This window comes from Ciconia boyciana, chromosome 8 (genome assembly GCF_034638445.1).
Source record: "Ciconia boyciana chromosome 8, ASM3463844v1, whole genome shotgun sequence".
Classification (NCBI taxonomy): domain Eukaryota; kingdom Metazoa; phylum Chordata; class Aves; order Ciconiiformes; family Ciconiidae; genus Ciconia; species Ciconia boyciana.
This window is the reverse complement of record NC_132941.1, coordinates 47,290,375-47,314,307: the sequence shown is the minus strand read 5'-3', so window position 1 is coordinate 47,314,307 and position 23,933 is coordinate 47,290,375. Positions and strand designations below refer to the sequence as shown.

The 23,933-nt window shown below is 41.9% G+C and overlaps 2 protein-coding genes across 7 annotated transcripts in view; one reads left to right on the top strand and one right to left on the bottom strand.

Annotated features, from left to right (window-relative positions):
• Positions 1-1,021: 1,021 nt before the first annotated feature.
• ACTA2 (actin alpha 2, smooth muscle) lies at positions 1,022-22,904 on the top strand. Of its 2 annotated transcripts, XM_072869590.1 has the most exons (10): positions 1,022-1,143; positions 5,884-6,036; positions 14,345-14,515; positions 16,226-16,354; positions 17,699-17,809; positions 18,296-18,380; positions 18,472-18,633; positions 18,878-19,069; positions 20,046-20,227; positions 21,049-22,904. In XM_072869590.1, exons 3-10 carry the CDS (start codon positions 14,387-14,389, stop codon positions 21,190-21,192), a joined length of 1,134 nt encoding a protein of 377 aa, XP_072725691.1. In that variant the 5' UTR covers positions 1,022-1,143; positions 5,884-6,036; positions 14,345-14,386; the 3' UTR covers positions 21,193-22,904. The 2 variants fall into 2 exon arrangements, with proteins under 2 accessions (XP_072725691.1, XP_072725689.1); XM_072869588.1 differs by lacking the exons at positions 1,022-1,143; positions 5,884-6,036 and adding an exon at positions 11,556-11,710.
• The window catches only part of STAMBPL1 (STAM binding protein like 1), a 23,768-nt gene continuing 22,609 nt past the window's right edge, over positions 22,775-23,933 (bottom strand). For all 5 annotated transcript variants that reach the window (XM_072869582.1, XM_072869586.1, XM_072869584.1 and 2 more), the window contains exon 11: positions 22,775-23,226. In XM_072869582.1, the coding sequence (XP_072725683.1) occupies positions 23,170-23,226 (57 nt within the window). In that variant the 3' untranslated portion in view covers positions 22,775-23,169. The remainder of the gene's footprint in view (positions 23,227-23,933) is intronic.

Genomic DNA, 23,933 nt, shown 5'->3' with positions numbered 1-23,933 from the left:
TGTGGAGCCACAGATGCTAGTGTTTATCTAAAAAAACCCACACTAGCAACAAAACAGAGTGGAAATACAACAAAACAGGGTGGAACAAAACAGAGTGGAAACCGAAACTCGTAGCAAGTCACTTGTCCCCTCTAGTAGCTCTCCTCTGGAGAAGGTGATAAAGGAGAATTGGGGATACTCCCTGTCAGTCTAAAAGAAAGCTGAAACAGATGCATGTCCTTTCTCTTGTAATTCAACTTCTTGACACAACCCTGGATCCATGCTTTTGTTCAACAGACCCAGTTTGATGACGTCAATGCATTCTTCACAGCAGGAAAAAATATTTTTCAAACAAACTGAGCATTTCCTTAGACTGGAAAAGCAAATTGGCTGTATGCCTGGTGGCTCCTACAGCCAATCACTATAACCTTACCATAAATGTAGATGTGTTTCTATCTTAGGGTTGATTATTGACTTTATTTTAGCCATGGGACCATCCTGTCCCAGTCCTCTGTGTGTGCACTCTACCAGTGAGTGTTGGGATCCTGAATGCTGCATTATTTAGCAAATATTTTGCACATCACACAGCTCATTTAAAGTTTGACTTTGTGACTTGATATATTGCAAATGCATCTCTTTTAAATGTTTTGCAGAGCTCTGCCTCCATCCCGAACTTGCAGCAGGCAGCTTCGCTTCAGAGGTTGGCTGGTACTCTTTTCTCTTTTTTTCAGGCTAATTGCTCTTAGTTGTTTTTTGAGGATGGCATTACTAATACTAAGAATATGCTTTATACTTGCAAAGCTTGGTGGACAGCAAATGCCAGCTGTCAGATGTGTAACAGATGAACTGCAAAAGCTCTTGAGATAATGTGCTAGGGAGACTAGATGTTCTCCAGAGATGAGTGAGGAAGTGTTCAAACCTTTTCCTTTCAGGCACTGCCTGGACAGAGCTGGGTTGATTTAATCTGTGACTAATATCAGTTTCCTGCATTTGTGAGTTAAACCCAAGGCTGAATCCTCGTACTGAGGATGAGAGGAAAGATCTGTAGGGAAATGTCTGGAGTTAAAAGGTAAATGTGAGTAAAAGGTCTTTAGTTCTGCTTTTAACCTTTGACCTGAAGATGGCAGTAACAGGCACACCAGATGGCTTTACTTCTGATGCTGAGTAAGTGACACCCTTCAAGGAAAAAAGTTTACATAATAGTTTTAAAGTTAACTAAGACAAATTTTATTAAAGGGGGCGGTGGGGAGGAGAAGCCAAAGGAAACATTTTAAAAGATCTTAGCGTGCTGTAGGTGGTCAGAATTTCTGAAACTGTAAGAAATATTATGTCTTTTGGGATTTAGCTCCACCGGTTTGCTTTGCTTTGTCATGCTTCTCTTTCTGGGATATCATCTAACAAGTGAGACTAGCATGCTTAGATAAAGCGGTGCCTTGTGGCTGACACTCCAGACTCTGTCCGGTTTTTCTGGATATCGCTTAACCTTTGAAATTCTTTGCGGGGGGAGGGACAGTGATGTGAAAAGTTTTATCCCTCCCACTAACGTCTCAGATGCAGTTCGGCATCCTCTGCGACATCGAACGTTTTTCAGAGCGAGAACAGGATGCAGTGATCTCGCTCTGAATGTTTGTCTCCCGGGCACTGCTGTGCGCTTTCAGCCAGGGCTTGTACTTCAGCTTGTACGATCAGGAGCTAAATTCTGGTAGAGAGGGGCTGTTGTGGTAGGAGCAAGGTTTGGAGGTGGTGTGGCTGTCACTGTTCCCTGCCTTCGCCCACTCACCCGCTTCTACCACACATCTGCACAAACAGACAAGAGGCCCAGGTAGCTCATGCAGCTACAGGAGTGAGTCATATCTTCTCTGTTCAGCCGCACGGCCCACTGCGTAGTCGAGGTTTTATGAGCATGAAGCAAATGAAATGAGTATGTAGTACAGACTAGTTTATATTTCTATCAAAATGCAGTTGATTCTTTTCTGTCGATGGTTCTCATCAGCAATTAAATGATAGGCTTAGAAAGCTGTGCCTCTCCAGGGGTGGCCATAACAAGAAGGGATACACTGGTGTTTGCTCTCTGAAGCAGTCTGTTAAGTTCCCAGATAAGACGTTAGTGATATTTTTCAGCTGAATCATTTCTCAAATACTTCGTTGGGAGCCAAGTATTTTGGAAGAGGCATCCTTTCCGCACTGCACAGTAGCTCTGTCAGCCAGCACTGTCAGCCAGCTCACACGCAGGAACGGGAGATGGGATGGGGGACCACAGAGGGATGAACAGCAGAGCGTGCGTTTCTGGTTCCCTGGGATGGGCAGGAGAGTCTGGTGCCAGTGCAGGCCACAGCTTTAACAGCCACAGGTTTCCCATGTGTTTCTCCCAGCTCGGGGGTGCTCAGAAACCCCCCTGTCTAGAGGCAGCCTGCTGAGAGGAGAGCAGTTCCTCCGTTTCATGTGAGAAATGAAGAGGGGCTCGCATCCCTTTGCTGTAATAGTGTAAGGAAATTGTCTTACCTTCTTGAAGTGGAGGTTTTCAACTGGATTCTCAGCTCTCATTGAATCAGTTCAGTGAGCCATGATTTTACTTGAGATCAATGGTAATTTTGATGTTGTCTTGAGTGAAGCTAAGATTTCATTACACGTGCATAAAGCGGATGTAAAGATACGTTAGATCAGTAACTGGGGACTTCCCTCCCTCTGGGAGGCAGGGCTGGCTGCCAGCCTCTTCTCCATCAGCCCCGAAAGGGGCAGCTGGCTCTGCCCTGCCCTTGCCGCATGGCACAGCCTGGAGCATCTCGGCTTGGTGCAGTGAAGGGCTGTTGCTACGTGGAGCTTGTTCCTTGCTCTCCCAGCTACTGTTCCGCTATTCCTGAGTGACCTGGTACAAAACCCAGATGTTTTATTTTCAAGGGGCCTACCTGAAAAACAGGATCTGACAAAAACAAGTCTACAGAAGACTAACTATAAATTATTAAAATCAAGGTAATAGGGAAGGTTTAGCCCTCATGAAAACAGTAGCTTGTATTGTGTAAGCAGAAAAAAAGAAAACAGATGTTAGCCCTTTTTCCCAAGTGTGGTTGCCCCCTGTTCCCCCCAGCCCATTTTTCTGAGAAGGCCTGGCCATTTGCAGTGCAAAGTGGCACTGAGTTTTTAATGCTATAAAATACTATAGCAACTCTGTTTTATTTAAATACGATTCAGAAAGGGGGACACGTTTATGCTGAAGACCAGCTAATTGCATAATTTCCTCTTTTCATTAAACAATGTGTTCATGCAGTGTAATGCAGTCTAATCAGAGTGCAGAGGAATGATTTATATTATGTTGAAGAGGTCTGAGCATTTGACCTTGTAAATGAATTCCCAGAGACAGCTAAATACAATGCAGTAACAGGCTCTAATTAGGAAGCTGAAAGAGTTGTATGTAGTTCTGGTATCCTGATGTAGAAACTATCCAGGCACTTTCAAAACCCTTGGGCAACAGTGTTTTGCAGCAGTGAAAGGAGTTACTACGTCTATTCAAGAAGTTACTAGCAAGGAAGTGAAAGAAAGAGAAACCTGGGCAGTACTTACAGGACTGACGACATGGTAGAAACGATAATTCTGAGACAGAGATATACAAAACCTTGTCTTTTATTTAGTGCTGTTACTGACTTGGAAGAAGAACAGAACATGAATCAGCAGGCTTTAGCATTTTCTGCCTGTAGGTACTTGGGATATTCTTGAAGTCCTGAAAACTGCGGTGAAAGCAGGCAGATTTTAGCCTTCCGTCTATGGAATGAAAAGCTGTGTGCAGTGACAGCTGTATCTGTACCAGTCCCTATATGTGTGTGTGCAATACACAACAGTATCTGTGATCTTATCCTGGTTAAGGAATGGATCAAAAAGCAGTTGAGGTTGGAGAAATCTCCAGCCGGGCTATAGGCAGATTAGACCTGAGTCCTGACAGTTTTCATCCCCCACGAGGCCGGTGGTACAACAATTGGTCTTGAAATCGCCTGGAATGAGCAAAAGCTTTGCAGAATTCTGTGGTCTTCCTTATTTCTGAAGGATGGTTATGTTTGTTTCAGAAATGTGTGCCTAAGTCTCTCTTACAGTCATAAAAGGAAAAGAAGAAAACATGGTTCTTTGGTCTGATAGGGAATTTGAGCAAACAGTTAAAGGTGGGCATGTAAAACATTTAGTGGAAGAGGGAAAAAACCCTACATTTGGCTGGAAAATGCTGGCACACTTTCAGAAACCCAACCAAATTATTAAACAAAAATAGCATGTTATCTGTACTTTTCCATAGTTCTTATGGCTGTCTGTAAGAAAGAGGAAGAAGAAACTACCTTATGTAACTAAGATGCATCTGCAAAGCAAATGCGAAAAACCTGCCTACTTCAGTCCTCTCGTGAGACTTGAGCATTGTTTGGGGAGAGGTTTATAAACTGAATGTGCCAGAGCACAAGTAATAGCTGTGTGCTAAGTTCCTCCTGGCTAAGTGACCAACCGTCCTCAGCTGTCAGTCTCCTGGAGCACCAGAGTAGATAACAGGAGGGTCTTCCAGGCCCAAGCAGCAGTCAGGATGTGTGCAGGAAGGTGCGACAGAGGCAGGTTGGCACTGCACACCGGGCAGGGGAGAGCACCAGCGAAGTCCTGTCCTTCCTGCAACCTGTGGTGAGTTGGGCACCACTTTGCCAGGTGTGTTTGTCTGCACCTTATTTTCATCTACCAAAATGACATTCAGCTAAAGTGCAATGGATGGGGGTAGGGATGGATCCTTTTGCACAAGTCAGAGATGCAAAGAGTTTTTCTCAAGGCTTCTCTTATAAACAGGATTCTGCTGGGGAGGACTCTGTTTTATCCTAGATCTAGAATGTAGATTGTAGCAAGTTATAAAAACACATACACACACCCCCCTCCCCCCCCTTATCTGTGACATTCATCTGTAACTTATGTTGTTTTTCAGATCACTGATAGAGGCATTAAGGTGCATAACCAACGATGGGTAGGGAAGGTCCCACAGAATCGCACCCACTCAGCAGTGATTTCCCTGCGTGCTGTGCTGTGAGACTTCAGCTAGACAGTTCTCATGCTACTCTGCATAGCTCGATTCTGCATTCACCTTATTTTTAATTATTTCATGTTTTAGAAAGTAAAAGGCATTTACAACTCCGTTTGTAATATTTCTCAAAAAACGTTTGACAAGAAGTCATTTTTCTAAAGCCTTATTCATCAGCATTTATTATATTATCTCTTTATTTTTTATTATTTGGATTCTGTATTGGTAGCTGTGATAGTATGACTTACAGTGGTGTGTTCATCTGGCAAGTTTGTAATTAGCTACTTCTTGGCATTATGTGCTTGAAATTTTTATTAAACTACCTTTCTTCCTGTTTTGGGAAAACCCCTTAAGCATTCTTAAGGACTAATGAAAATAAGTGTTAAGTGTTCGGGAGGTGCTTTGGCTTGTTCTCTGGAACACCTGGGTGGATGCAGGCTATCCAAACCTGCTGCGCTGTGCATGCCCACCTTTACTGCTGGCTCTTTTAGCACCCTCCTGCAATGGAGTTGAAATAGAAAGCCCCAAACTGCTTTGCAATCCTTTGAATTGACGTCTGACTTTTCCCTGGTACAGAAAATGCATGTTTTAAATATGTTTGCATTTGCCACATTATTTTTGACAATTCCATATAACAGCATATATTTCCATATAATAGCATCCCAATTCCAAGAGTATGTTTCCTTTTTATCCTAAGGTATTTTTTAAAGTATGTGTTCACTTTAGTCTCATAAGTTGTAGATTTCTCATTGTATTTTTTGTACATTCTTCAGTTTATTGCCATATAATGATCATTCCTTCACTGTGCTACAGTGGTTCTCATGGAGGCTTAAAAAAAGAGTTCAGCTGTGCTCTTGAGAGTTGTTTGTTTATAGGTTGTGCTGAGTGGCTCATAAAGAAGATGAGGAAGTTGCAGCAGGGTCATGTCTCCTTGTCCTGCCTAGCAGCGACACCTAACTGCTCCGAGTGTGCTGAGCCCAGATACCAGGAGAAAGGGGCTGGAGACCAGGGCTTGGCCGTCTGGAGAGGTAGGTACCTGCTTGTTGACATTTGTGGTGAGAGGCACTCGACAGTTTGTCATCGTCCAGAGCCTACGGGCAAAGAAGCTGCGTGTCGGTCGCAAAAAGTGAAACTCTGGCACTATAGAAAATTATTAAATTTGTTAGTGAGATAAATTACCCTGTAGACGTCCTTTTCCTTGCTGTTGCTGGAGGTCCAGCCAAATTTGCTTATACAAGCACCTGAGCTTGTGAAGCTGTGTGATATAACTAGGCATGCAGAGTCCACAGGTTTAATCTGTAAGAAATAGCCTTATGAAACCTGCTTCCAGCAAATTTCTCTGATCTGATTTCTCATAATGCGCAAGCTCACCTTGAAACCTTTCTTTTGGTGAGATAATAACAGGGCAACCACTTCCAAAAATGTGGTGGGAACTTGGTCTTCTTGTTGCTGTCAGTTTGGGAATACGTTGGTTGGGGAGCTCGGAAGTTATTGCGGAGGAAGGACCCCTGTGCTCTGCCTGCCCCACGCACACGCCGTGTAGGTCTGACTTCCTCAGGAATACGGGGCTTGTTTTTCACAGCGATGTGGTGGGAAGATTTCATTTACATTTTGACAAATTTAGATAGCATGTCACTGGAGTGGTTCTCATAATCGTTGGGGGGAATCTGTTCTCTCTTAGCTCTTAGGAGATGTGCCAATGTAACATTATCATGAAGCCCTGTCTACAGTGTCATTTAGGGCAGATATGTGAGCATGAACTGTGAACCAGCTACTGAGGTGCTGCTGAGCGTTTACACACTGTGGGGCAGAGCTCAGCCTTGGCCAGTGGCCTGAGGGCTTATCCAGGATCTCTAGTGGATTTGCAGCACTTTGTATAAAGACAGTGTTCCTTTGACTATGCTTCTGATATATCTGATGTTTTCTTTCTAACATTAGGCATGTCTACACCAGCTGGAGTGTAAGCTATGGGTGCTGCCTTGCAGATAAAATGTAGAGCTTATTTCCACAAAAAATCATGGAGGGCACTCTATCTCCAAAACTATGTGCTTAAATTAGGCAGATTTATGGAGGAAAAATCTGTCCACATCTATTACACATGAAGATACAGGTACAAACTCCTGTCTCAAGAGATGCTTATGCTGCACATAAGGAAGCAGAAAGGATATAGGAAGAAAATTATCACTGTAGGTGTCCCATTTCTTTCCTGAGCATCTGCTACCAGGAAATCTCAGAGACAGAATACTGAGCTAGATGGATATCAGCCTGACCCAGCAGGGCTCATTCTTATGTTCTATTTATTTATCTAAGAAGGATGGGGAGGGAGCCATTAGCTCATTTTTACTTTGAATATGTTCCTTTGATTTTGAATGAGGAATAACTTTACCACATTATGATGGAGGAAGACACCTTGTCAAGAAGATGAAGGAAGGTCGTGAATTAACATGCTTCATCACCCTGCTCAAGAGGCCCAGGAGGCAAACATTGTATCCTCTAGCTCCTGAACAGCACTGGCAAAACTATTTTCCAAACTTTGCACGTTGAAAACTGCCATATTTGAGAATGATTAGAGCTGTTTTGTCTTAGTTGTTAGAGAGAGACCAGTGCAGGAGCCTGACAATCATAGAGAAAGCTAGTCTATGGGTCTGACAGTTTATGGTTGATCTGACACTTTACAGATGCATACTGTGTGACAGCTGCAATGAATCAGGTTATTAGAGGGACTTGCTGCTCCCTACAGCTTATTTATTCCTGCTTTTCTCAAAAGCGGGGGTGGGGAAGTGTAAAGCCTATCAATGAGATAGAGGAGAGGGCCTGAAGCCAGACAAACCAAAACATTTAAAGATTCTGCTAATGCTACGAAGATGAAAGGAATCCCCGAATAAAAAGGAGCCAGAGACATATTTAGCAGAGCCTCATTCCTAAAGAGCCAATTGGATGTAGGCAGGAAGGTCTCCACGCATGTCTCAGAAGTTGTTTTCCCTTATAAAGTAATGGCTTGTAATGTTAGGAGCAAAGGGGTTACTTTATTCCCAGTTTTCTATAGCAGCTGGGATAAGACTGCAGCTTCTGCCCTCTTTTACCAAAAAAGTATGGCATCTACAAACTGGTGCGCGGCCGCTGAGCCAGTGTTCTTCAGGCCACGGGAATCCCATTTCCTAGGCGTGGTCCCGATGCTGCGGAGTCCCAAGCACATTTCATGTCCATACGACAATCTACACAAGTTACTGAAAAACGAAGAACTTGACTTAAGGAACATGTAGCTAAGAGTTTCCACTGATATCTTGAAAGACGCTTGAAGTCAGTGGGGAAGTTCCTAATGTGCATGGGAGCTTTGCTAGTATCGCTATAAAGAGAGCAGGGAAAAGGGTATGAAAGAGGCAAAATTATTTTTTCCACTTATTTTCCTTTCTCTGATCATACTCTGGAAATGCTGCTGTGATGGAGACTGCAAAATGGTCTTAGCATGGAAAAACAGAGAAGTTCTCAGGGGAAGCCAAATAAAAACCATAGTTTTTGGCTGTGGAAGCAATGAAAGGACTAGAATCTCAGGGTATAGACACACCAGGCAAATGGGACTGTGGTGGTTTCCATACAAACGGGAGGGATAAGTACTGAAAGACAGGCAGCAGAAGGTGGTGATGGAAGTGGCTTCCAGAGGGGAAGCTAAATTACTTTCAGAAATGGTATTATATTATTTTTCTTGCAAAAAAGTATACATATGTATATATTTGGGCTAAGCTGGTAAGTCTCTGTAGCTACAGAGGAGGGTTCAGAGGTTTGATCCCCAGCATTTAGGCTTGGTTCTCAGAAGACTTGTTCTGTTCAGCTCTCTTTAGGTTCTTATTCCTATCTCATGCCAAGTACATTCTCCCCTTCCCCCGCCCCTCTGGCAATCACCTATGGTGCTGAGAAGAAATGTGCAAACGACTAATGTCATTTTTTTCCCATGTGTTTTTATCTGTAGCAATATCTGTGTGATCATAACTCAAGCATGGAATCACTAAGAAGAAAAGAAATACCTATATTCTATAATGTCCCTTGAGCCAGACTGACCTAATTTCCTTGCATAGTTCACCTGTTTGCTTGCCTTCCTTCCTGCCCCGGGACCTTCCATAACGTAACGCCCCAGAGACGAGCTGCCTGCTGAGCGCTGGCTCTCCATTGTGTGCTGGAGGCATGGCTGTGCAGCATCTCCCCGCTTTTCCTGTGCTGTTCCTGTGTATCCATCGCTGCTGCTCAGTCAGCCTCTGGGCTGACTTCTCCCTTCTAGTCTGCATAGCCCTGTCTCTAACAAAAATCCTTCGTATGGTAGGTCCCTCCAAACAACTGGTGTTTCCTCTTTATCGCTGTGTCAACAACTGCCTGCTCTGAATGAGACTCTGTGTCAGCCGTATCTTTTCCATGAGCACCCTGAAAGCTGGGATTCCCGCATCTTTGGTGCCCGTGACAGGCAAGGTGATGTGTGATCCCCACCCAAATAACCATTCCTCATAGCAGCCGAGGGGCTGCTGCTGCCGTCATTGCCACCACTGGTAACTGTGGTACATACCAGGCTAAGTTTACAGGAACTGTGAGGAAGCTTAACAGACATACTTAAGTGTCTGTGGTATCTGCATGGCCACTGCCTCCTATAATATCCACAGAGGCCTCTTGTAGAAAACTGTTGCCTGTATGTCTGGCTATGCTGAGGTGCCGTGTGAATGGTGTACCAGTTCTACTGAAGGGTTGTTTACTTGGCTCTGCAATATCATGTGCTGTATCTGCTAGAGCATCATCACCAGTAAGCTTTTTTGGGAGTGTGAACCTCTTCTCATTAAGGTGAAGAGTTTGGATTCTTTTGGATCTTTGTCCCAGTCTTGGTATTTCCAAGAAGTAGTAGATGATGCTTCTGAAAACCTGGGATTATGTTTCCTCCAATCTAGGAGGTAATTGATGTTAGTATCAAAATCAGACATGATAGAGCAGTGAAGGGCTCTGCTTGTGAAATTGTCCTTCCCCTTGACCTGAGTTCTCTGATCTAATACCATACGTTCTATGTGAGGTACGTAACTTTTCTCAGCTGTTTTTGAATGCTGTTTGAAAACAAAGAATTTGGTTTTCGCTGTCCTTTGAGTGTCACTTGGAGATATGCAAAGAAGGGTCTGTTTATATCCTCTGTTGTAGGTTGCTTACCTTGATGGGTTTTTTCCTTTTTTTTTTTTAAACATCTCTTACCTCTTGTCCTGATGCGGAAGTGAAATAATAAATAGCTTTTGCGTGGCTCATGTTCCATCATTGGTTAGCTTCTGTTTCTGACCCTCAAAGGCAGTTACATTCCTTAAAAGTTCCTTTCCTTAAAAGTTAAATTCCTTTTGGTCTTCAATCCATAATTCTGCCTATCTGCTGTCTCTATTAGTGGCCTAATCCTTATAATCTCTACATCAGAAAAACTCCCACTGCGGTTGTATGGGAGATTTTCTTGCATTAAGACTACTCAGTTAGGCCGCAAACACTCTGTAAGCAAACACATGATGCCCCTCCCCATTGTAACAAGACTCACAAAGCAAGGATCTCACTTGGATTCTCACATCTTTCTTGGCTTGTGTGCGTAGAGCAGGTTTGAATTTGTAGTGGTTTAGTATTGGAGCTTAGAGATGCTAATTTCTTGTCTTTAGTACAAACTTAATGGCAAAATATTGTTGACTATGAAAGAGCTGCTTGGCTAGAATCAGCCTGTCCAGAGAACAGCTGGCTACAGCTGTAAAAATCCAGTCCTGTGCTGAAAATAACTTCTACAGTGAGAACCCTTGCTTTATTCGCTAAAAATATGTTCAATGGAAAAGCTAGATGGGGGTTATAAAATTTAACAGCTTTATTATGAACAATTTGAGATGAGTTTACAACAGTCCAGACTTGTGGCCATCAGTGGAGTAGCGCTAGGGCGAAGTTGGCCCACAGGTCCTAGGGTTTTGAAAATAAGCTGGCAGAGAAACAGAATGGATTCTAACCCATCGCAATCCAGAGGGGATCATAACAACCTTTTAACAGAACATTTTCACAACCTTCAAAGACTTCACTGTGAACCCTGTACAACAGTAGGTACTTTTTTCACTACCCTTAAGCCTATGGGCAATATTTAGCATACAAGCAAAATGCTGAGCTTTTAAAAGAGACTTTGTGGCAAAATTCAGCAGCTGTTTAGCTTGCCAGAAATATTTTCATTGCGTTTGTCAAAATCTTTAATGACAGCAAAGTGTTTCTTTAAAAACACCTTCCCTGTTATAAATGACTGCTCTTCCAATTTATCTCTCTGCCTCTTGGATGTTACTATGGAGGCCTGGACCTCTCTTGTCTGAACACATGCTCCTCCTGCCAGGGGGTCTCTATTGCGGGCACACCCCATCTCTCTGTATTTTAGCAACTCTCCTGAAGTTTTAAAGTGTTTATCTTACACAGCTGAAAGTCTCCTCCTGTTTCATGAGCTCTACACTGGAATGCAGTGGAAGAGACCCAGGGCCTGTGGCCACCCAGATTAGAGGTTTTTGTAATAAGGTCCCTATATGGTTTTGTTAGAGACTTCAGCTCTGTCTCTGTCTGTCTCTGCTCCTTGTTTGGGAGGCTAGTGGGAGGAGAAGAGCTGAAGAGGCTATATAACCTCAGAGCTTTCAGATACACAGTGCACCATCCCAGAGCAGCTGTCCCTAGCCAAGCACTGTCAGGGTAAGTGGTACTGAACCCATAGCATGAGTTACAGATTGCTGGAGGACTTCAATTAAATAATGGCAAATGGAAGCTATGCAGGAGGATGTACTGCTGTGCTGCAGTTTGCTTAAGCAAACTTTCTAGAACTGAATTGGTAAAATGCTTGTAATATCTATACTGAGTTGTCTTTATTTTATAGCACTTCTGAAAGGGAAATAAAAGTTCTACCTGATGATTTTGCCGATTCCACCAGCACTCCAGCAATAGCATAGACACAGTCTGTGTAATGCCATGGCTGGAATTATAGCTATATTAATGTTTAAATGAACCCGTGTGACCCCGTGGTGTTAGTTTTGTCCAGAACAGAGCTCCTGAAGGGGTGAATTTGCCTACTGTGTAGCAGGGTTTCTCAGTGGGTTTGCTTCAGTGCTGTTAACTCAGTGTAAGGTGATGTGAGTGTTTTGGGGAATGTGACTGTAAGAAGAGCTGGACGTATGCAAAATAGCAGTGTCTAATAGGATACAATGAGGATGTGTGTGTATTTGTCCTTGTCTCTATGTATATGAAACTACTGTTCTGTAAAATGCCAAACATTTCATTAAGGAAGAGGCTACACACAGGATTTCTTGTGGGGCTGGAGTTCTCTTAGTAGCTTGTTGTGGAGATTGGTGAGGTGATTGGTTATCTTTAGATATAAAGCAGGTAGAAGAAAGAGGCTGAATACTGTATTAATTGCTTGGGAGAAAAATTTCCTTTCTTCCACAGTGCCAAGTGACATTTGCTGCTGTAACGTGTTACTACTGCATGCCATGGTAGTCCTGAGCTGTAATTCACTGGGCTGGCAGCAGAGCACCCTGTCTGAAATAATTCAGCTTTGATTTTTCAGCTTTTTGTGCTTTATTACTAAATATGGCTTTCATTTAGAGTCCACTAAGCTCAGAAATGTAGCCTTTCCTGCCCCCTTCTTTCCCCTCCCCCAAGTGATTTTTGGCATTGCATTAGCTGCATGGGTTTGAGCAAACCCCCTGACCTCGAACTCTGTTCCAAAAACAGACGGTTGAAAAGCCTATTTCCTAATTAGGAAATGGTTTGTCCAAACCAGTCTGTTCATTCATGTTAGATAACAATTGTACTCCATTCAGTAAATGTTTGAATATAAAGAGCCTGTTTTCCCAGGAGTTTAATAAATACAAAAATTGCAACCTACTTTCCTTTCCCAATAATAATGATAAAATATCTGGAGTACATCAAGTCAGGATTTCCCTATCCTTGTCTTCTCCTGGGAGCTGCCCAAGCAGCCTGCAGGAGTGGGGCTGCAGCCGTGTCTCACAGCTGCCTGGCTGGGGAGAGACGGAGGATCCCAAATGAAGGATTTGGGAGAACTGTCCACGCTTGTTCCATCCGAGGTAGAGGCTAAACAGATTGTAGGCTCCTTTGCTCATCAGCCATGGCTCTTGCTGACCCCATTGCCACTTTGTCCTGCGCTTCCAGTATTCCTGTGGCAGGTTTTGGAGACTGCGTGCGAAGCCAGCTGGTCTGCGGATGACAGCTGTCTCCTTTAGCTGTTAACACACTGCAATTTGTTGAACTTTGCATGGAAGCCCAGGCTCAGAGCTAGCTAAGTGATTCCCTACCACACTATAAATTGCGAGCAAATAGTTCTTCTTGAGTCCTGGTATTCAGTGCTTGTTTCTGTAATTGACTTTAATACAAAGCTTTCAAAGCATTTTTATTACCCATATTATCTTCCTGTTGCCAGAGGAGGAAAACAGTTTCTTTTTACTGACACGGGGAGCCAACATAAATTACTCTGCCACTCTACAAATGCAATTTATTAGCTCCTTTGAAATGATGATAGACCATATGCTATGGCCTGTTTTTAAAACACATACTGTCCCTGGCTTCATTTTAAAGGTGGGTTATTTTTTCTGAGTCACTAAGGAAGGGCTGGAAAAGGCGCTTTTTTTTCCCTTTTTAATTGGGAACATTTCTTCTCTTTTAAAAGGTTAAATGTAAACTTAATTGGCCATCTTGACCCAGTGGGTTAATATCTGCATCAGGAAAACACCACTGGTACATGCATTTAATGTAGTTTTTGGGAAGTCCAAGACTGGATGGGGAAGACTGATGTGCTCTTACCTTTGACAGCTTTCCACATGTGTCAGGATTTCGTCAGGGTGATAGAAAAGCGGGGGAAGTTGTGCTGAATCCGATGCAAAGGGATCTTTGTTTTTGCAGCTGTCAGTCCAGCGTTCTCTTTTATCTCCCACCCGCCCCCAGCCGTGGATTTCTCTGAACAAATTTAGATAAACATTTGCTGCTCCCTGATCTGTCTGCCCATGCTGCAAGACTAGAAATCTCCTCTGGAATCCCCTGGATAATCTCTAGTGCATACAGCCCTCTGGCAGACATGGCTGAAACCTCTTGCGCTTTCAAAAGGAAGCCCGTTCCCTCGTATGGCCCCGCAGGCCTTGTGATTGCCAAACCGGTGCCATACCTCTCTTTGCTGGTGCTGGCTGCTTTCACACAGCTGTCTCTGTCTTCAGGGGGGGTGTCTGCTACCTGAGTATGTTGGTTTGCTGTGGTGTTTTGTTTTTTGGGTTTTTTTTTGTTGTTGTTTTTTTTTTTAATTCTTTCCTGCTGTTTTCGTAGGGCTGTTTTCTGTCTGGAGGGCCTGAGGCATTGCCGTAGAAGATGTGCGAGGAAGAGGACAGCACTGCCCTTGTTTGTGACAATGGGTCAGGGCTCTGCAAAGCCGGCTTCGCTGGGGACGATGCCCCAAGAGCAGTTTTCCCTTCCATTGTGGGTCGTCCCAGGCACCAGGTGATGAACTGCTTTGGTTATTCCACACTGGGCTTGTAGAAGGCTTTGCTGCCCTCTCGCCAGCCCTCCACCCCAGAGCCAGCTTTTCCTGTGTTTGGGACTAGCCCAGCCCTGGGTGATCTGTGTAACACAGCATTTCCAGGCAAAATGAGTCCAGCAGTGCACTCACCTGAGTCAAAGCAGGTTTCTTGCCTTGTGAGAAGAGTCCTTCTAAAATTTGTCACTCCCTTATATGCCCTCTTCTCCCTGTCCCTTAAGTTTGGATTACCCAGAGAACTTGGTGAGTAAAGCTAGTTTAAAAAAAAACACAAAAGCCCAACAACAAGTATCTGGAAATTTTGACTGCCCTAAAAGCTCGTGATAGGTGATGTGTGGAAAACTAAAGGAGGAAGGAGAAGTTTTCAGTCAGCTTCCTATTAACCTTCCTGACTTTATTCATTTAGCTGTATCACAAATGGGCACTTGTATAGGGTTGAGTTTCTTTACCTTCAAGGTTTATATTTGAGTATATGATGCATTCCAGTCGATTTTAATAGTTTGCAAAATACATGTATTATCCAAGCTGTTAAATATAGAGAGTTTCTGAGCCAGATCATCATTAGCATGAACTAGAGTAGCTTGGCTAGGCCATGACAAACTAATCCTCCTAATTAGTAGATCCACCTAATTGCTTCTATGCTGTCTAAGGACATGGTGAAATGGGAAGAGGTATACTGGTTGTAAGATGCAGCACTTTATATACCCAGCAAATACATTTTAAGCTCTTCAGGGCAGAAGAAATGTGTCCCTAATGGAGGCCTCTGGGCATTAACATAATTGAAAAAAAATATTCAAATGCTAGCTTCTGTAGATAGTGTGAACAGTATTAATTGCTCAAAAGCAAGCCATACAGTCACAGTGGAAACAAATACAGCAGATTTCTAGAACCTTTCTTTCCTGATCACGTATCATGGATAGCATTAGTGCCCTGAAGGAAGGATCATCCCATCATAAATTGCAAATCCAGCTTGCTTGTTTCTAAGACAGGGCAGTTAGAGATGCCAAGGTTTGGAGTGTGTAATGACTAAATTCTGATGAGAGTATTGTGCACTCAAAGTATCCTACTATATAGTACTTTTTTTCCAGTATTTCTAACTTTAACATAGAGATTACTGTATATCGAGAGTAGTTTCCAGCTTCTGGTCTGTGGACGATTTCTACAGGATCCATGAAAACACCGAAAAAGAAGCCTGTACCAGTAGATTTAAATTGTCTGTCTCTAATGGCAATATTATAGTGTTCAAGAGGAAGATTAAATAATGTTGAAATTTAAGCTTTGGGAAATGAAAAATGTGTATTGCTCCGTCTTGACCCTTAGATAGCACAACATCACTTTCTGTTTTTACTCCACTATATTATAGTTTAGCAGACAGTTCATCCCTAAATAATAATGAACATTAAAACAACCCTATTTTTCCGCTTTATCTTGATGAATTTAACATTGTACTTGTGCTGTTTACTTAAACGGTAGTGGAAACATGAACTCCAGAGGCTTAAGTGAACTAAACATTTAATTTTGGAAATTAAAAAGCAATGAGTAATTCCCCATTCATTAGTATTCGTATTTTGTAACTAGTATCACTGACAACTGGATTTATTTCACAGCTTATGTTCTGTCTACTTTGTGACATCTCTCCTTGAGAGACTAACTCCATTTGTGTTATTTTATAGGGTGTGATGGTTGGTATGGGTCAAAAAGACAGCTACGTAGGTGACGAGGCTCAAAGCAAGAGAGGAATCCTGACCTTGAAATATCCCATAGAACATGGCATCATTACAAACTGGGATGACATGGAGAAGGTATTTCAGCTTTGAAAAGTTGATGTGTGTCACTGGTAAACAGAAATACTTGAAACAAATGTTTACAGAATACCCACTAAATTTTAGATGAAAGCATCATGCTGTCAAGTATGGTTTGATGAGAAGGTTGTTAACAAAAAAGGTTAACTTGCATCTAAAGCTGAAGTATCACCAGGAGTGCATCAAAATAGTTATTGGGAGTTCTTTTACTCCAGTATGCTCTATACATCTTTGCATTACCAAAGGAGGGGGGAGGGGGAAGGGAAGGAAAGAAAAGGAATATCCTCAATTTGCTAGTAAAGAAATGGAATTTAAGAAGGTATCTGTTTCTGCAAAAATGCAAAGCATATATGTAATTTTGATGTGAAGGGCACTGTTTACACACATACTTAATGCTTGAAAGATTAGCAATGCTGCAGTGCAATGCATCCATTTCAGAGCCAGTACTTGGATGAAAGGCTTCCAGAACCATGTTTACAATCGTAGTCTGTACGGTTGATATAATTTCTAAGATGGTATTTCTATTTAATATTGTGCTGTGGAAATAAAGCTATTTGAAACAGTTGGGACATCACAACACACTGGAAGTGTGTGGAGCCATGAAGGACTTACTAACTCTCATAGCATTGTACGTTTTACTTGGAAAGACAGCAAAACCTTTCAGATGCCTAACCTATCAACCAGTCTCTAACCACCACCAGCCTGAAAACAAGCTTAGAAAAAACTTTTTGGCCTTTCAAAAGTCTCTGGTAGTTTTACTTCTTATGGTGTATTAACCTCCTCATTGTGGTTCACTTGGCCTTAGATTTTTATAGCTGGTAGGAATGAGCCATGGGGAGGCAATAAACACAAGTTAACTTTCAGCTTCACAAGCCATTTGCCTTCATTTCTTTTTATGAATTCTTGGGCTGGCCTCTACAAACCAAAAGATGAAAGTGTTTTCAAGAGACCCATTATCTATTGAGCTCTACTGCATAGGTCTGCATACGTTCTAGAGTTGTTCTAGAACTCTTTAACTTTCAATCATTATTGAAATAGCGTTGCTGGAACCAAGTCTGTCCTGCTCTGTCTCTTCTACTGTAAGAATAATGTATTTATTCTCATTAACTTATGTGTCATTACAAGAAGTCATATTAGTAGCAGTAAAACCTGAGGATAGTGGTTTTCTTTCTCTAGTTACTTTGGTCATCTCTATGAAGGCAATAAGAACAACCGCGTGAGAAACATTACTAGCCTATCTCTAGGGCTGTAAGCAGAGTGCTGGAGCACAATACCTGTCTGGAAGTGATTCTGAGCTGCTGGTTGATAGTGTTTCTTTCCTTTGGCTTCTCCCGTTGTTCTCAGATCTGGCATCACTCTTTCTATAATGAGCTCCGTGTTGCGCCTGAAGAACACCCGACTCTACTGACTGAAGCACCACTGAATCCCAAAGCCAATCGAGAGAAAATGACCCAGGTAAGCTCACACTGAAGCTATGGGATAATTCCAACTTTGTGAATTCAACAGGGTGTGAACTTCATCATTTCAGTTAGTCATGCTGTCCAGTAGTCTATCTGTCTTAGTTATGGAAGATGGAAAGTGCATAGTGACCACCTGTCATATTTGCATATTATTACAGTTACTTTAGAAAGTCAGTGTATCTGCTTTGAATGTGAGTACTTCAGTCTGTCCAAGCTTTGTCATCTTAATCTGTTTTTATGCCTATTACAAAATTATCTTTGATATGTGCATGTGTCTATATTCATGTTAAAGATACAGGCCAGATACAGGGAGATGTCTTATAGGACAAATATTTTTGGATTTAGATTTTGTATTTTCTTTCCTTGTTATTACCAACCATCAAGAAATACGAAAATCTTGTCTTCTCCCTCTCTTTCAGTATATTGCTTCAACTAAGCTAAAAACCCTAGTGTTAAGGCAATTATTTTAATTGCATTTCAGATTATGTTTGAGACTTTCAATGTGCCAGCCATGTATGTAGCTATTCAAGCCGTCCTGTCCCTCTATGCTTCTGGACGTACCACAGGTAGGCCTGCGGGGAACATGGCATAGACATTTGAAACACTTAAGTGGGTTGATGTGCACCTGGGAATTAATCGTGTATTATCTTCTCAAAGGGATTGTGCTTGACTCTGGGGATGGTGTCACCCACAATGTGCCAATTTATGAAGGTTACGCCTTGCCACACGCCATCATGCGTCTGGACCTGGCTGGCCGCGACCTGACAGACTACCTCATGAAAATCCTGACAGAACGTGGCTACTCGTTTGTGACCACTGGTAAGGACAGGCTGCTGACTGAGGAGGAGAGTTCTTTAATGCGCAATGTTTCTAGCAGCCTTAGAAAGACTAGCAGTGGTTCTGCAGTTGATTAGACATAAGAAGGAATCCAACAGGAAAGTCCCCTGCAAGACTAGCAGAGGATTTGTTTAAAAAAATGGGGGGGGGCTGTTGGAGAATGAAATCTGTCAACGTGTGTGGGTCCTTCCTGAATGCCATTCTAAACATTGAATCCTCTTGACAGCGGAGCGTGAAATTGTCCGTGACATCAAGGAGAAGCTGTGTTACGTGGCCCTGGACTTTGAAAATGAGATGGCCACTGCTGCCTCTTCCTCCTCTCTGGAAAAAAGCTATGAGCTTCCTGATGGTCAGGTGATCACTATTGGAAACGAACGCTTCCGCTGCCCAGAGACCCTCTTCCAGCCATCTTTCATTGGTAGGTCGGATGATTCTTCTGCCTTGGTAAACTGCACATAAATATCAAGTCCCTGTTTTCTTTTGATTGCATCCCATTGCTAACTCACTTAGACCTAGACACAGGTGTGTCCTAGCACCCATTATATAATAATCTTTTAGAACAGCACTATTAATATGGTGGGAGGAACTTCATGTCAAAAAATAAGGCAAAATGCTTTCCCAAAACAAACCCTGAATGTTTATTCCTGGCTTCTGACATTGGGCCTATGCTATTTTGTATGTTGTGCAGTTGGCTACTACAAGAAGTCTGGCTGCAAAGCCACTTTTCTAAGTAGTGTGAGGATTGTAATTTGAATGTGCTTGCAGGGAGGTGGTGTGGGAGGGAAGCACCACTTTTATTTTTCAAAAAGTCTGCTCCAAATCCTGAATCCATGGGTCATCACATTTGCAGAGCAAAGCCAACACAATACACGCTAATCAACAGCCACGAAGGCAGACTTGCAACAAGGTCACACAGAAATCCAATGTTGGTTCTGCCAATCGGCAGAATTTCAGCTCAGAAATAGATGAAGTAGTTGCATACTTAGAGGTATTAGGACATATTTTGACTGTTCTGTCTCTGAGCTGGCTCAACTAAAAAAAAAAAAAAAGAAAAAAAAAAAAAGAAAAAAGCAAACAAATCATTCCAAGACCATATAAGGAATTCTTAGGGCATTTGAGATTGCCTGCAAAAGCCTAATGGAAACTACTACTCCACAACCCCAGCTTTCTTTTTAAGGAGGAGTTGTGTGTATAAGTGGGAAAGGAGGACTGTACACCAAGGAACTCCTAAGCAAATAATTTAGGCAGCTGCAGAATGACTTTCCAGATTTCCACAGCTCTGAAGACTGATGTCTTCCAAAAAGACACTAAAGTTCATGTTGTCAGTTCTGTGTTAACAATTTTAAGTCTCTGTACGGAGTTGCTTCCTCAGTGTTCTTCTGTAACTTTCCCAGGCATGGAGTCTGCTGGCATTCATGAAACCACTTACAACAGCATCATGAAGTGCGATATAGACATCAGAAAGGATCTTTATGCCAACAATGTGCTGTCTGGAGGCACTACAATGTACCCGGGTATTGCAGACAGGATGCAGAAGGAAATAACTGCTCTGGCTCCCAGCACTATGAAGATCAAGGTATGGTGCAATTATTTGTAGACTATTTGATTTGGCATGTACAAAGTCCTCAAAAATCTAATGAAACATAGCAACACTTCACAAACTAAGTGCTTTGTACATATTTTGAATCATGCCTGTACCTACTAGCAAACAATCACCACCTGGTAACTTTGCTGCTGGAAGAAGAGAGCCTTCTCTCCTCTCATTTCCTTGTTCATGGTGAATTCTGCAAACTGCCCCAACATGGCCAAAGAAGAATAGCATGGACCCAGCAGCACAAATTTTCCTCTGGGGCTACAAGTGAGCTTCTTCAGCCTTTTTTGGCTGATGGGAGATGGGAGAGAGGGAATGCTGGTTTTGTCGTTGGCCTACAAGTTCAGAAAAGAAAGGCTCTCTGACAAGCCAATGTTCCTTCTGCTCCTTCAAATCTTCTGTTCCTTGCTTTTCAAACATTTTATCAGCTATACCAATAAGAGTGCTCCATGGGTCACTCATTTTTCCAAGCCCTACTGGGCTATCATTATATGTTTCCAGAGTAATTATCTCTCCTTTTCCCATATGCAGTCATGAATACACAAATACCCTACTCTTACTGGGCAGACTGACTCACGCAGAGAAATTGAGGATATAGACTCAGACTTAAATAACAACTTTTTAACTTTACTTCTTGCATCAATGGCTAACTGTAATGCCAGGGATCACACTAGCACATAGATACAGTGTTTTTGTTAATATCAAAGATCACTGCTTTAATATCTGCTTTTATCACTGCTTTTGTATAAAAAATGTATTTTATTCACAGTGGACAGTTGTACTTAATGCTTTTATTTCTTAAACAGATCATTGCTCCTCCTGAACGTAAGTACTCTGTCTGGATTGGAGGCTCTATTCTTGCCTCCCTCTCTACTTTCCAGCAGATGTGGATCAGCAAACAAGAATATGATGAAGCTGGCCCATCCATTGTTCACCGCAAATGCTTTTAAATTGCTTTATCTTTATATGTCTCCTTAGTGTGTTACTGTGAATGTATTCAGGAAAATACATTCTTATAATTTCATTCCATAAATCCTTCATCATAATGACTCTAATTAATTGGATACTATGTATTTTTTTTGGAATAAATTTTAAATATGCTATGAAATTGCTGCTCCTATCTAAAAAAAAACCAACCAAACATGCATTTGTGGAGGTACCATTACAGCTGGTTTGAAGCTCCATCTTGTGACACGAATTTGTTACTACACTATACTGGGCTTAATAGAAAAAGTGGTACCTTTTGCTCAATGATACCAGTGCTAGAAAATGCTCAGCTCTCAGGCTGCACGTTGTCAAAGTTTAGCCTCAGTAAACATTTTAGTCTGCAAACAGAACCAGTCTTGATTTTTCCAAAGTTCTGGGCAGTACCAAAGGAGCATAGCATCTGTTCGATATCAGGATGAGCATGGGCACACTGCTTTGTATCTGCTCCATCCAGGAATATTATCTATCCACATCACTTCTTAATTCACAGCTGTCATGCTGGAAAAGCTAATTTTCTACAGTGTGTGGTCCAGAGATCTACAATGCGTACTACAACAATTCTGTGTGTTTTATTTAAAGAAATGAAACCTGTTCCTTTGGGAGCATATCTAAACACTAATATTAGGTTGAACACATGACTTTCCTATCATATGCCCTCAGGATGAGTGCAGCCTATTATTTTTATGTTGTGATTTCTGGCAAGGTCTAAAGGGTAATTAAGCTGGCTTAATACACTTTCTCTTCAGAACTGTTTTTTTGGGGGTGGTAATGTAATCAAAGTAGATAAAATAATTCAGATAACTGACATTCAACTAGAAGTATATGCATAGAAGCTGAAGCCAGTAATACTGTCTTAAAAGTATATATATGAATAAAGAATTCACTGAGACAGACCTGGAAAAGATCAGTTCTAAGGAACTTACTGCAATTTGTGTTCAGTAGAGTTCAAGATAAAGGATACTATTTATTTTTGTTACCTAGTTTCCTGTCTAAACTCAATAGTTTACCTCACATGCCTCTTACTCATTATCTTTCAAACTGTAAGGTCTTTGCAACAGCACCTGTTATTTACCATGTCTGCATAACCCCTGGGTTCCAGATCTTGTCCAGCTTCTGACTGTTAGCACATGTTCCAAACTTTATTGTACTAACCTTATTATTTAAAGTATAGGTCATCTAGGTTGTTGGAACAGATACTAAATAAACTTTTGTTAGAGCAAATAACTTTGTATGGTTCTTCCTTCTAACTCTATCTAGATCTTTTTATCTAACTCTAGATAGATCCAGGGAATCCCTTTCAGGATAAGAACTTGATTTCAAATAAAAATTTTTACTAGAGGGTTCCTGGAGAAGACACATTTTTCCAAGGGACTCTGATGCATCTCTGCAATGCCAAGATGTGATGAGGGTCAGCTCTCAGGTAAAGGACTTGTGTTTTCTGCTTAATAACTTAGCTGAAACTTGAGCTATACAAGGATGGAGTGGGGAAAAAAAGATGAAAAAAAAAAAATCACCCAAGCTGAGGTATTTGACTCTACTACATATAATGTAAATTCACTGAAGCAGTAAAGAGATGTACATAGCTGGAAGTCACAAAAAGCCAACCACTGTTAAAAATCTCTGATTCTCAGAAAGCAATTGATGCCAACAAGTGACAAAAGAAACATTACTTGTTTCAATGCAGTTACTGTTGTTTGATGTTCATTTTATTAGGTTGTGTTTTATAGGTGGGACTTGGTTACAGATTCAGGGGTAATGCCACTGAACTCCATCTTGACAGAGCAACAAAATAACTCCAAAACAGGCTAGAGCAATAAATATCAAACCATTCAATCTAAAATGTATAAATATAAAAGTAATTTCTGAAAATGTAGGAAAAACAGGAATCCATTTTTCTGTTTTGGCCATTTGTGTAGTAACATCGCTATCATCCATCTGTATCACCTCAGATCCAGCACAATTATCTTTATGTCTTTCCCGACCACATGGGTACACGGCTGCAGAAGAAGTCAACCCATTACTCACAGAAATCAGTTTCAGTAAAATAGCATATGAGGGCTATTGTTTCCTTTTAATTTTCTGAGCCTGCCTAATACTGTGCCTATCTATCCAACTTTGATTTTACCTATCACTGTGCCTGTTCACAGGCAAACCTGACCATCACAGGTATAGGCTGCTGAATAAAGCAAGGACTACAACATGCAATCAGAAAAAAATTTCTAAAGAGAATATTGCTTAGTGCTTGGACTGTGAAACAGATTATAGTTCTCTGCTATCCTTTATGTATCACAGCATGGGATATCTGAAATGGAGGGGCAAGGTGTGTGCTGCATTAGAACAGGTGCATGGGCGACAGCAGCAAGGAAAGCGTGAACTCTGTTCTCTTCCTGCAGTAGCTTCAGATCCATCTGCCCACATGATGGAATTTAGGACGACACTGTGTCTTTAGGCACAGTCATGACTAAGTAACAGCTTGTTTTGGTTCTGTGGAGAAGAGTTTTACCAGAAGCCAGACAGATGCAGATTAGGATTGTTCTAGTCAGGTTTCATGAAGCTTCCTGTATTCTCACCCCCAATATTTTTCCTCCAGGAAATGAGGCTGTGATCTTACTGTTTTTGTTGGAAGATCAATGTGTTTTGGGGATTGTACTGAAAGGATATTTGTGTTTGATATGTGCTACCAGCAGTGTGTCTAATGAATGTA